The sequence below is a fragment of the Echiichthys vipera genome (assembly GCF_963691815.1).
Source record: "Echiichthys vipera genome assembly, chromosome: 11".
In the NCBI taxonomy this organism is placed as follows: domain Eukaryota; kingdom Metazoa; phylum Chordata; class Actinopteri; order Perciformes; family Trachinidae; genus Echiichthys; species Echiichthys vipera.
In genome coordinates this window covers 16,312,312-16,324,651 of record NC_139836.1, presented here as the reverse complement: position 1 = coordinate 16,324,651, position 12,340 = coordinate 16,312,312, and the positions used below count along the sequence as shown (strand labels likewise).

At 41.2% G+C, this 12,340-nt stretch overlaps 2 protein-coding genes across 2 annotated transcripts in view; both read left to right on the top strand.

The window, feature by feature from the left end:
• The first annotated feature begins 5,172 nt into the window (after positions 1 to 5,172).
• On the top strand, positions 5,173 to 7,556 carry plaua (plasminogen activator, urokinase a). The gene is made up of 8 exons (XM_083922580.1): positions 5,173 to 5,292; positions 5,445 to 5,527; positions 5,619 to 5,660; positions 5,756 to 5,936; positions 6,051 to 6,196; positions 6,300 to 6,440; positions 6,533 to 6,681; positions 7,254 to 7,556. The coding sequence occupies exons 2-8, from the start codon at positions 5,464 to 5,466 to the stop codon at positions 7,446 to 7,448; spliced, it is 918 nt and encodes a 305-aa protein (XP_083778706.1). The 5' UTR covers positions 5,173 to 5,292; positions 5,445 to 5,463; the 3' UTR covers positions 7,449 to 7,556.
• A 3,685-nt stretch (positions 7,557 to 11,241) lies between these two features.
• Positions 11,242 to 12,340, top strand: part of LOC310953722 (vinculin-like) — a 31,602-nt gene continuing 30,503 nt past the window's right edge. The window contains exon 1 of the mRNA XM_083922855.1: positions 11,242 to 11,612. Within this exon, the coding sequence (XP_083778981.1) occupies positions 11,445 to 11,612 (168 nt within the window). The 5' untranslated portion in view covers positions 11,242 to 11,444. The remainder of the gene's footprint in view (positions 11,613 to 12,340) is intronic.

Sequence of the window (12,340 nt, the reverse complement as noted above, 5' to 3'; positions counted from 1 at the left end):
CCTAAGCTATTACAAGGATCATTATTAACATATTCATATATTTATGCATCATAAGTTAATGTTAAACATACATTTGTAAGGCACATTGAATCCTTCAGCTCAGTTGTATCTGTGCATGTCTACCTTAGTGACTACCTGGCCTATAAGCATGTAAGCCTATCATCAAGGTTTTGTAAATGTATTTATTTATTCATAAATCCATCTTTTATAATAATATGTTGGATTCATGTTAATGTATATTTTCAGACATATTTCTGAAAAAAAGAAAAAAAAACAATTTGGCAACCCCCCTGCAGTAACTCTGAGGACCCCCTCGGGTTCGCGGACCACCTTTTGAAGATCCCTGTTTTAAAGGACTAGTGAAGGGTTTTGTGCACTGGGGAAGACTAAATCAGTCATTATAATATATAATATAAATAATTCAATAACTTATATGATAAAGAAAGAAACTGAGAAATAAAAACCTAAATCATAATTACTGTGTTAAGATGTGATGGTCATGAGGCAGATTTTTTCCCCCAGTAGAGCCTCATAGATAAATAACGAATGATGCAACCTCCTCCTGTTGGTTAAAGAGGAACTTCATGCTTTTCATATAGGATACAATGATGAGTCCACACTTTATCACTTCACATGCTTAATCAGAATCAGAATCAACTTTATTGCCAAGTACGTAAAAGATTATATACCAGGAATTTGACCTGGTGACTTTGTGTATAGAGGATACAGATATACAAATATACACATAAAAACACAGAAAGAATACACATAATTTAACAATAACAGATAAAAAGAAGACATTAAAGGGTAAAGATATATAATATAAAATAAAATAATATGTGCAGGTGTTAACTGTAGTACATTTTGATCACATTCAAGAGGCTTTAAGGTGGAGGGAGGGCATATACAGTTTACAATATAAACAAGTGAAAACGTGGTTGTAGGTTGAAAAAATGATCTTCCAGAAGAAATTACTTGAAAAATTTGATCATCTGTTTGCTAGCCAGGTGTTACACATGGTTCTTCAAAGTGGGTCTGCTCTCCAGACAGATTCCCAAATATTTGTAATTAATCCTTGAGTCTTGTGTCGATATCGATCTTTCTATTAGCATTATAAAAGGCAGTTTCTATTTATTTTTTTAATCTGCTGAGCTTGAACATGAACAAATCTGCTTTTCAAGCCCAACTACACTGAGATAAACACTCAGACCATTACAGTACAGAGTCAACCAAATAATTTATTTCTGTAGATTCTGCGTCAGGTTGTTTAAGGTTCCAAGTGTTTGAGTTATCAGGGAGAGCTCATCATTTCTCAATCTATTAAACAAAAGATGAGCTCACACTAGACTGTGAGAAATGTGCAGCTCGTCACCAAGTGTGACGACATGGTCAAAACAGTGATTGAGGGCTGATGAAATGAGGGCCAGTGCTGCGAGAACAACAAAACAAACTGCTCAGTTATTCAATTAAAGAATTATTAACAACATTGGTTCTTTGCTTACCAAGAGTTGAACCATTATTTACATTTATTTTACTGTGTTTTATATTTTTTTTATTCTTTATTTTAATCACCTTCTCCGCAAGTTGCTCAAACTCAATCTCATTTGTTGTCTGTAGACTACTGTCCAAGTGAATACAAATTTCATAATGAGACTGAAAGCAGCAATAGGTTACAATGTGTGAAAATGAACAGGTGAAACGCATAGAGCCCTAATAGTTGCTTCTCAAACTGTTAGGCATCACGATTGTTTTTCAGTTTTATTTAAAGTATTACGACTTTTTTTTTTATTACGCTGGAAAGGGGAAGCAGACAGGTATCTCATGAGTTAAATAGAGAAGCTGAAAACACACTGGAGCTAAAACTCCCCTCTCTAGACTGTCAGAGTCAAGAGAAGCAAGTGTGGAAAAACTATGGTTTTCTGCGGTTTTATGTTTTCAAATGGCAGGCAGGGTTTGAGTCAGAGATGTTTTGCAAACAGATCAGAATTCAGAAATTAAAAAAAGACGCCAAGCACTCCAGGTTGAAGGTGGCTTCAACCACAAATATCCTGGGTTTCTCTGGGTTGGGTAAGTCCTGTGTAACGCTCTTCTGCTTTTGGTTAAACACCTGTGTGAAGCTTAAAGTACACATTTACCAGAGAAAGCTACTGGAGTCAGTCAATGATTGAATTCATGTTTGTTATTCAGTTGTTTCATGTGTCCTGACTTCATGTTGCATGTTTATCTAATATCTCTCATCGCTGCCATCTCTCCAGTCTACAATGCCCAAGCAGGATAGAGGTGTCATATCTGGCCATTGTTACCATCAAAGAAGAGGAAATGTGACTAACTTAGGCGTCACTGTATTTGATGAGGTAACATTTAGAGTACGGGGGAGATTTTAGTCCAGAAATCCCCAGAACGAAATCCGTAACAATGCCTATTCTTTTAGGGGAAGTTGTGTTGCATTATTAGTATAAGATGTGCAAAGAATGTTGTATTGAAAGACAGCTGCTCTCTTATCCAAACCACATTTACGTGAAGAAGTTGGTTAAACTCACTCTGGTGAAAAACAAGTATAATTCTTTCACATTTCAGGAATACATGCTTTTAAGCAGCCTTGATTAATGGTGCAGCTGTTTGCATGTAGTCACAGCAGGTGATTCAATAGGATGTATAAGTCAGAATATGCACTGTGATATCAGTCTGCTATGAACACACACACACACACACACACACACAGCTAGGTCAAAGACAGCCAGCTGAACAAAAATAAACATAAAGATGTACCTGCTATGTAAGTATATGAAAAATGTGTATATACACGTACACATAAAGGCAATAGTGCGATGCTACAGAGTGCAAATTGTGCTGTAATAAAATATAGAATGGTAAATATAACAGGTTGCTTATATCCATGAGGTAGGTGGATATGATAGTATATACAGTATATTCCTGACATATATATGCATCACATTGTTTACAGGATGTATTTACCACTATAAAGAATCCTTTATTCATGTTTTTATATAGCACAACAGTCTAACGCTGCGAGAATCCAGACAAGACAAAATTAAGGCATTTACAACTAATAGATGATAAATGATGATGAATCTCTGAGTATCGTCGTAATGTTTAAACAGAGGAAATATGTTAACCGATTGATCTTAACATTCATTGGAATCCACCTTCCCAGAGTCTAAATGAATCAGTCTGAGCTATCTGGAACGGATGCAAAAAACATGAAGAAAATTTTCCTTAACTATAACGACGCAGCAATACAAAATAGTATATCAGTTCAATCAATGCAAGTGGTTCAGTGGATTATTGATCTAAGCAAATACATATATAACATTGCCATGTAGTGTGGGGAAATGTTTTTTTTAATCTAATTTAAAGACATGAACATGAGGGATCAATGAATTAATACCAGTATGAGCTGATTAAGACCACTTGAGTGTGTTAGGTAGAAGAGACTTCAGTTTTACATTAAAGGTCCAATGTTATGCTCATTTTCAGGTTCATGCTTGTATTTTGGGTTTCTTAGACAGTATGTATTTCTCTATGGATTGAGCGATTTGATACTTTCAATATACCCTCAACCTACTTTACAATAAAAAAGAGATATATGTTTTGTTATGCCTGTAACAAAGCAATCATGCATATGTGTCTAGTGTAATTTCTATATGGGGAAAAACAAATCAGATTTAGATGCTCCTCACATGTCATTCATGTGAATGGGATGTGCTCTTCTGCACCCACAGCCGCAGTTGTCATTGTATACATGACCAATTTTGGATATATTGTTTTTGATCAGCATCACTGTGGTTAGAGTGGAAGGAGGGGGTGTGCAGTGTGTCACAGCAGGACATGACAAATTCTTTGGTCAAGATTTTTTTTTTTGAGCCCCAGTGATGTTTTCACGTCGTCTCCTAAACCCCTCCTACTTGTATCCTGTGTGGTTTTAAATGGGCGGTAAAGCGGGGAGGATCAGCACTTCAACATCAGAGCAACTAACAGCGTGAGTCTGAGTCCTGCCACAACACGGCTGCATATCAGAGGATACAGAGAGGAGATAACAGTCACCTCCGCTGGAAGAAATAACAAAGTGCTTCATACGGACTGCAAGTTTGGCCAGAAAGGTAAACATATCTCTTACAAAACTTCCTAGACTGTGACATTATACAAGAGGTAAAGCAAAATACAAGAAGTTATTTTACTCTACTGCATCCATGATAAGTCAGGGCAAGTCAACTTTATTTATATAGCTCATTATCACACAGCACACACACACACACACACACACACACACAAAGACACTATCACAGGAAGACTAATGCTATCAAAAAGACGTATTCAACTAAACAAAAATGTAATACAGTGAACATGAAAGTGTTTGCTGACAGAAGAAGTGCATCAAAAGTTTTCTTCTGTCATTATCATGCTGATTATGTGTCCTAGAAAAAATCTGGATTTTCAATGTTTGTATGCAAAGCAATGCAACTGTGTGCATGTTCCATGCAGTAATCAAAGAAACCTAAAATGATATTGCACTCACTGTACAGATAGAGGTTGTTTATAGTACACAGCGCACACAGTGAGCGTGCTCTATCTGTTGCAGTTTTTCCTCTTTAACAAACGTATGTGCGCAATCAACAGAAATGTAACACTTAAACACAGACAAAGTCACACTTGTTTCCGTCCTGTCATGTGCTTTAGGATGAACTCCATATAAGGAGCTTTAAATCCAGTCTTCCTCGATTATATTGTTCCGTTTCTGTAACTATGGTTCTTTTTTCAGTTCATCTTCGGACGGAAATATCCCTAATAAGCAGAAGCAAAACCAGAAGTGAAGATGAACCTGTTAGTCATCTTCGCCCTCCTTGCTGCAGTCAACGTTCATATAGTAAGCAATAATAAGAGGAAGTAACTTTAGGTTCATAGTCTGATTGAAGGGGTCAGAAGGTTTTTTTTAAAATAAATGTCCTAACCAAATTTGTCTCTGCTTCTTTCAGGCTTTTTCAAGGAGATCCTCTAAAAAGGGTTGGTCACCTAAGACCCAGGGCACTAACACGGGTAAGCCAACTGTCAGGGCAACGCCTAATATTCTGCAAACGTCTCATCTGCAGAGAGGCATTAAATGATCTTGTCTTTCTTTGTAATGCGATCCTCAGAGATGTGTCGGTCAGGGGATGGGAGCAGTTACAGGGGATTTGATTCAGAAACGGCATATGGAGGCAAATGTCTCAACTGGAACAGATTTAGAATCCCTTCAGGAGCCTCAAAGGGACTTGGCGACCATAATTATTGCAGGTACTTTAAATCACCAATCTGGGATCTAAAAAGTGAGATTTTCATGTACTTTTTTGTGTTATAAATTCTTTGAATGTATCAACTGCTCAATTCACACGAATTGTGCGCAGAAGAAGAGGTATTGTGTGTTTAACAGAATTTCACTTGGATAGGAATCCTGACCAGAGTTTGATGCCGTGGTGCCGTGTCCGAAGAGGAAGGAGGATTGTGAGAGAGTTCTGCAACATTCCCAGATGTAAGGTTCGATTGGGAATTGAAAAGTTGTTGAAGTATTGTATCTTTGGTTTGGATCTTTCTAATGATCTCTGTTTTCTGCTCCCATACAGGCTCCCCACCATCAATAAAACCTCCACCAGCTGTGGATACAGGTAACTTTGTAGTTTAAATCGTTTTTTTTTTTTTCTCGATCTCATCTTGTGATTCCCTCCATCACTCACTGACTCGTACTGTGTGTCCCCCGCAGAGCTGACATGTGGTGAGAGGTCTGAGCGGAGGATGCGTAAAATTGTGGGTGGTTCATTCACACCCATAGAGTCGCACCCGTGGGTCGCTGCTCTCTTTCACCGGCGCCACGGCTTCCTCTGTGGTGGGTCTCTTATCGCACCATGCTGGGTTCTCACGGCTGCACACTGCTTCTCTGATGGGTGAGACAAAACACTACACACTATCATTTCCTCCACTGCAATTCTGTGATGACAATGTGACTCATACGGGTATGTAATATGTTGACACACATGTGTTTGGCTTTTTTTGTTCAGTGAGGGGACTAAAATCCGTCATCTGTCTGTATTCCTGGGAAAGACAGCCATCAATGACACAGATGCTGACAGGGAGCAGAGCTTCACTGTGGAAAAACTGATTATCCACCAAAAGTACAATGAGATTAACTACGACAATGACATAGGTGCCTACAATTGTACTGCCTTTATGTGAGACAGGTAAAGAGTTGCATAGGTGCTTTGTGTGCAGGACTCATAGCTGTGTTGTTTTTTTTTTTTTTACCTCAGCACTGTTGAAGATCAAAAGCAGAAATGGAGAATGTGCCATGAGGTCAGCGTCTGCACGGACAGTGTGTCTTCCTCCGTCTCACACTCAGCTTCCTGCAGGATTTCAGTGCAGCATCGCAGGATTCGGAAAGGAGAGAAACGGTACGTACTGCAGAACCTCTAACCTGCAGATTTACGACTGATCATCTCGGCCATTTCACTGAATCTTACGATGGACACTATGTTGTCTGCAGGGGCGTGGCATTTCTCCCAGTACCTGAAGCAGGCCGAGGTGAAACTGCTCTCCCAGACCGCATGTACGAGAGAAACGGACTATAGAACTCGCATCACGGAGAACATGTTCTGTGCTGGGAGCCCTGACTGGAGCACTGATGCCTGCAAGGTAAGCAAAGAACCCATTGTGTAAATGAATGCCTTCAGTCTTCATTTAAAGAAAATGAGGAAAAAAAGGAAGGTTTCAAAATCTTTTTTTTGATTATAAAGCAGGTGAAGGTGCTACATCAATACTGTAAAAGTACCAAACGCTCAATCCACAGAGAGACGCACACAGTCCGTATTCAGAAACTGTGACTTTACGGTTGTGATGTCACAACTTTACTATATATAGGTAGAAAGTACAGTTACAGTGCTGTTTTAGTCATTTCCCGACTGCAATGATGGTACAGCAACACAGACTCAGAGTGCACATCTAGAAGACCAATCGGAGCAGACTGGGCGGCTTAAAGAGACAGGCGCTAAAATGGAGTGTTTCAGACAGAGGGGGAGGTTGTAACATACAAATATGCAGCATGTTTCAAGGTTATGCAGCTTTAACAAGGACCTGAGGAGCACTCGTTCCTCTTCCTAAGGTTAGACTAACAATATCTGTCTTCTTCCCTCCGGTTAATTCATTATGATGGCGATTATCTTTATCGTGTGTCTGGTCTTACTGAACAGTTCGTCCTCCTCTCACAGGGCGACTCTGGCGGTCCGTTGGTGTGTGAAGTGTCGGGCCGGATGTTTCTGTTCGGGGTGGTGAGCTGGGGCGATGGCTGTGCCAAAAGGAACAAACCGGGGGTTTACACACAAGTCACCAACTACAACAAGTGGATCGCAGCGAAAACAGAACTCTCCAAATACACCACAGGGTTCATGTATCCCACAAAATGAAGCTGTGGCAGACAGTTTGCAGCTGGGCATTTCATTTCTTAAAGGAATCTTTGGCAGCAGCTATGGAGCTGACGGGCATTGCTGTTTATGTACAGTCAACATGGTTTTGCACAGTGACGATTTACTTCAACAGTTCTTAGTGAATGTTTTTTTTTACTTACTGTACATAGTGTATAATACTTTTTTATTACTTGTGCATGAACCTTTTATACGAAGAGTATGAGGTTTTTTAAACAAGCTATTAGAAAATAAGTTTATTTATCTTATTTAATATGAGCATTACCTCTTGTAGAAGGCTGGCCCTGCTTTGTTATCATGAATAAATATTTGTATGACATATTCATTGTGTTCATTAATTCGGTCCAACTGTTTCTGTCTCTTTTTTGCAAGTACATACTCTTCACCACATGTAAAATGTACTCGCCCATTTAGTTGCTTACTGTTGGTCCTCTGTTCACACGTGTGTCTGAAGTAGAGGAGAAAACAGAACAACTGAGTCCGGTACAGTCAGTTCAGTGTCCTTTAGTGAAAGAGTCAAAGCACTAGAGGGCACTGTGGGGTAAAGGATTACACACAGGCAGCTCGGACCTCAAACATACCATCCATCCATCCATCTTCAACAGCTTGTCCCTATCGGGGTCGCGGGGGTGGGGGGGTGGAGCCGATCCCACTGACATCAGGCGTGAGGCGGAGTACAGTCTATCACAGGGCACATAGAGACAGACAACCATTCACACACAGTCACACCTGTAGGCAATTTAGAGTCATCAATGAACCTAACACGTGCACGTCTTTGGACTGTGGGAGGAAACCGGAGAACCCGGAAAAAACCCACGGGTACACTTGTTACACTTTTGTAGAGACAGTGAATGTAGACGTTTGGGGATGCAAATTGAGTTTCTATCGAGTTTCTATTGAGTTAAAACAATTGTTTTTGATCGTATGACCCACTAATGAAAGCAATTCAACTTACCTTTTTACCAAGTATTATTCTTTTTTTAAATTCTTTAATTCTGAATAAACAACACACAAACAGTGTTTTCCTTATTGATATGCTCAAGATTACAAATCAATGTGGATTTCAGAATAAAATAAATAAAAGCAGATGATTGGGACAAGGAGAAAGGAAGAATGAATTATGAAAGGTGAGGTGTAACATATCAGAAACTGCTGATGTTTAGCAGGTACAATGTTTACCACTCTCACCATCTCAATTTAACGTGTTAGCTAAGTAGCACTGAAGACAACGTACTGCTGGGATTAATGGGAATGTCATTAGTGTCAGGCAACTTATTAAGTTATTACAATTATTATTATTATTATTTTTTTTTATTATTACAATTCATCATTTCATGAAACCGATCAAATAGTTGTTGAAACGTTTCACTCAAAACCACAAATGTCAACCTCATGTTGGCAATGGAAGAAAGGTGAGGGGGATCTCGAAAGCCACTAAAGGATCTATCCTCTGTGCACCATGAATGTCTGTGCAAAATGTCATGGCAACCTATTAAATAGTTGTGAAGATATTTCAGTCTGGACCAAGGTGATTGACTCACTGATACACCATCGTTGTTATCCATAGAGCCACGCAACTAACATGGATAAAGATGACGCTATCGTTAATCTGACAATATAAGCAACTACCATAAGCGGCGACCATCAGACGCGGAATAATCTGCTTGCTAGGGAGGCAGCTTATGAACGGGTATCCTCATTGCTAGGCTAGAACTGTATCTGAAGTGGGAAAGGTTTTGTTACTACATTAATGAACCCTAATGATAAACCCAGGGCTTAGCTCACTTGCACATAAACACACATACATAAACACATGCATTTTTGGTTGAATGGGTCTATATTGCCATTTGCTTTCTTTGATTCATGTCTGTTTTATAACTGTTTTTTCAAAATAAATAAAATGGTAATCAAAACAAACAATATAAGCAACTACAAAAGATATCAAGAGCTTATACTTTGCATGTGCACAAACACTGGCTGCACAGTTTCTGTCCCAGAATCAGCAGTAACGAAGGTGCAATGTAGGCGCTTTTATTCTTTGATTTATTGTAGGACTCAGTAAGAAACTATTGTTTATATGCAGCATGAAACTAGTTCTACTAAACATGGTTCTGTGGAGAAGGCCCAGCATCACCTCTTGTCAGACAGCTTATAATTCCCAGGAAAGTCTCAGCATGAGTGGCGAGTGTTTGCACGTTCAGTTCTTTACTGAGTCACACCTCTCTGTCTAATACCCCCAAACCTCCAACACCCATTCCCAAAAAAAGGAACAGAACAGTGGGCACCTCTACTCCAACTGTGACAAACAATCAATCAGTGGGAATACATACAACACAAAGAGATGAATGATAAATTGTGGTGTAATTATTTCAGTACACTTTGTTGCTCTGAACAACCACACTCCAGCTGGTCATCGCATCATTACTCAAAGCATACTTCAAAACCTCTCTGCTGCGATGCTTTCTCTCAAAGTCTGTTTGGACAAGTCCACATATACAGACAGTCCTCAGCAGTGCTACTGCAACCAATCACAGTTCATCCTATTCCCCCTCAATTACTCACAGAGAGTAGTTTACTTTACCGCTCCTCTACACCATCCATATATGGATTTGAGATGCTGCGAGCATGTGATTACTCCTCTTTATGGACAATTCCTAAGGTAGAGGAGAGGAGAGGAGAAGAGAGGAGAGGAGAGGAGAGGAGAGGAGAGGAGAGGAGAGGAGGAGAGGAGAGGAGAGGAGAGGAGAGGAGTAACAGGGTCTATTCTAACCAGGTGAACCAGAGTGTCCAGTCTCTGGTTTGTATATCTGCTACTTGCCCACACTCAGGGGGGTCTCGCGGTATAAATACCTCAGTTTTTGCTGTGGGGGGTCTCCAGTTTCCTCCAACGTAGATTCAAATCTGTGGAGCAGAGACAAACCTACCAACTACACACCACACACACCCATGTTACATTTAAATTAGATTTTTTTTTTCCTCCCCTTTAATGCAAGTGCAACCTGTCCGGTGGGTGTTAAACCAGTAGGTCCAGGATCTCAGGGATTTTCTGCAGCAAAGTAAAGAAGTTGGAGAAACAGTGTGTGTAAGTGCAGATGCAGGATCTGTAAGTCTTCCTTTGCTGGACACACTCCTTCTTTCAGCCGCAGCCAGCAGCAAGTTGAATCCTTGTTCTTTATTTAGACCATGGACATTTAGGCCCAGAGACATGAACCCCTGACCCACCTTTTAATGAACGTGGATCAGATGTCAGACGAAGGTTTGAAGCTTCAGAAAAGGACAACACACCTCCAGTTTTCTTCAACATTATGGTACAGCTCCTGGTCTCATCTCCAGTGTCCTGTCTGGTTTTTAAGGGATAATGAAGGTGACCTTTATCAGGCTGCAGCTTCCAAAACAACCTTTCCTTGTTGAAGATGTTAGCCCCCTTCCTCTGCACACACCTCATCTTGGAATCACAGTCTTTTCCCATTAAGTTCCCCCAACACTTTCCTTTTTGGGGGCCACTGGCATGCATGACGTAATTTGGGAAGTGCTTTCACTTGCTCTGTGTGTGTGTGTGTGTGTGTGTGTGTGTGTGTGTGTGTGTGTGTGTGTGTGTGTGTGTGTGTGTGATGTGTATACGCGTGCGTGTGCGTGCAGGGAAAGCGTCAGTGAGCACCAACAGCAACCCGCTTGGCAGCTGTATTCCTCGGTTGTGATTGGGCGGAGGGCGGTGATTCCTTCTGTCACGATTTGGGTCGCTCCCACCGGAGGACAGCGACCGTTTGCGTCCAGCCTTTACCGAGGTGCTCACCAGAGGAGACGGTGCACTTCGGGAGGAGAGACGCATGACGGTTTTCTCTCAGGGGCTCACAACTCTGGGATTTGTCCTCCTGCCGGTGTCGGTGAGGAGAGGAGAGGAGAGAGAGGGGAGATCTACAGTGCTGGAGCGACCAGCCGCCTTTTCTTCTGTCGGGGCTGCGGTAAAAGTCGTTCACGATGCCGGTGTTTCATACCAAGACCATCGAGAGTATCCTGGAGCCGGTGGCCCAGCAGATCTCCCACCTGGTCATCATGCACGAGGAGGGGGAGGTGGACGGTAAAGCCATCCCGGATCTGACGGTGCCGGTGGCCGCGGTGCAGGCGGCAGTAAGCAACCTTGTACGGGTGAGTCCCGAGTTTGAACCAGGGCGTCAATTCAATAATAATAAAATAAAAAACCTTAATGGCAAAGTGTCTGCATCCAAACTTCCAAATCCACATTGGTGGCCTTTATAGATTTTATTCAGTCAAGCAGAAATGATTACAATAGAAGGTCATCCCAGAGTCCTGGAGTATGGTCCATTTCCAGACCGATTTATTGCGATCCCGTCTTGATCTTTGCTCGCCATTAAAATGATATAAAACTGTCATACACCCAGCTGACGCTCATGCATGTTTCACGAGCTCCTGCAGTAGTGTTTTTTTCTTGTGCGCGTCTGTGTGCGCGCACAACACGGCAACACACGCCAAACTTTGCCCCGATTGGTAATCAGATGACCGCTGAGCTCAATGAAGTTTGTGGGGCGGAAGAAACGAGTGCTGATTGACTTAACAGGATGCTCTCTCTCTCTCTCTCTCTCTCTCTCTCTCTCTCTCTCTCTCTCTCTCTCTCTCTCTCTCTCTCTGACACACACACACACAAGCGCCTTTAAACTTAGTTGCAGAATGCGCAGTTTATACAACAATGAACTAAAGAAACTCAGCCCATTCATGATAATAACCTCCATAGAGAATAGATATGAGGTAGTTAATTAGACTCCCACCTTCCCTTTCCTACACCTCCCTCCCTGTTCTCTCTTTGACCCCCTCCACTTTACCTGTCCCATTTCACCTCCTCTGTTTTCTCTGTCGAC

Coding starts and splice junctions, on each gene's coding strand:
- plaua (XM_083922580.1), top strand. CDS start 5,464: ATGCCGTGGTGCCGTGTCCGAAGAGGAAGGAGGATTGTGAGAGAGTTC. Junction 6,197..6,299: donor TAACTACGACAATGACATAG/GTGCCTACAATT, acceptor TTTTTACCTCAG/CACTGTTGAAGATCAAAAGC. Junction 6,682..7,253: donor GGAGCACTGATGCCTGCAAG/GTAAGCAAAGAA, acceptor CTCCTCTCACAG/GGCGACTCTGGCGGTCCGTT.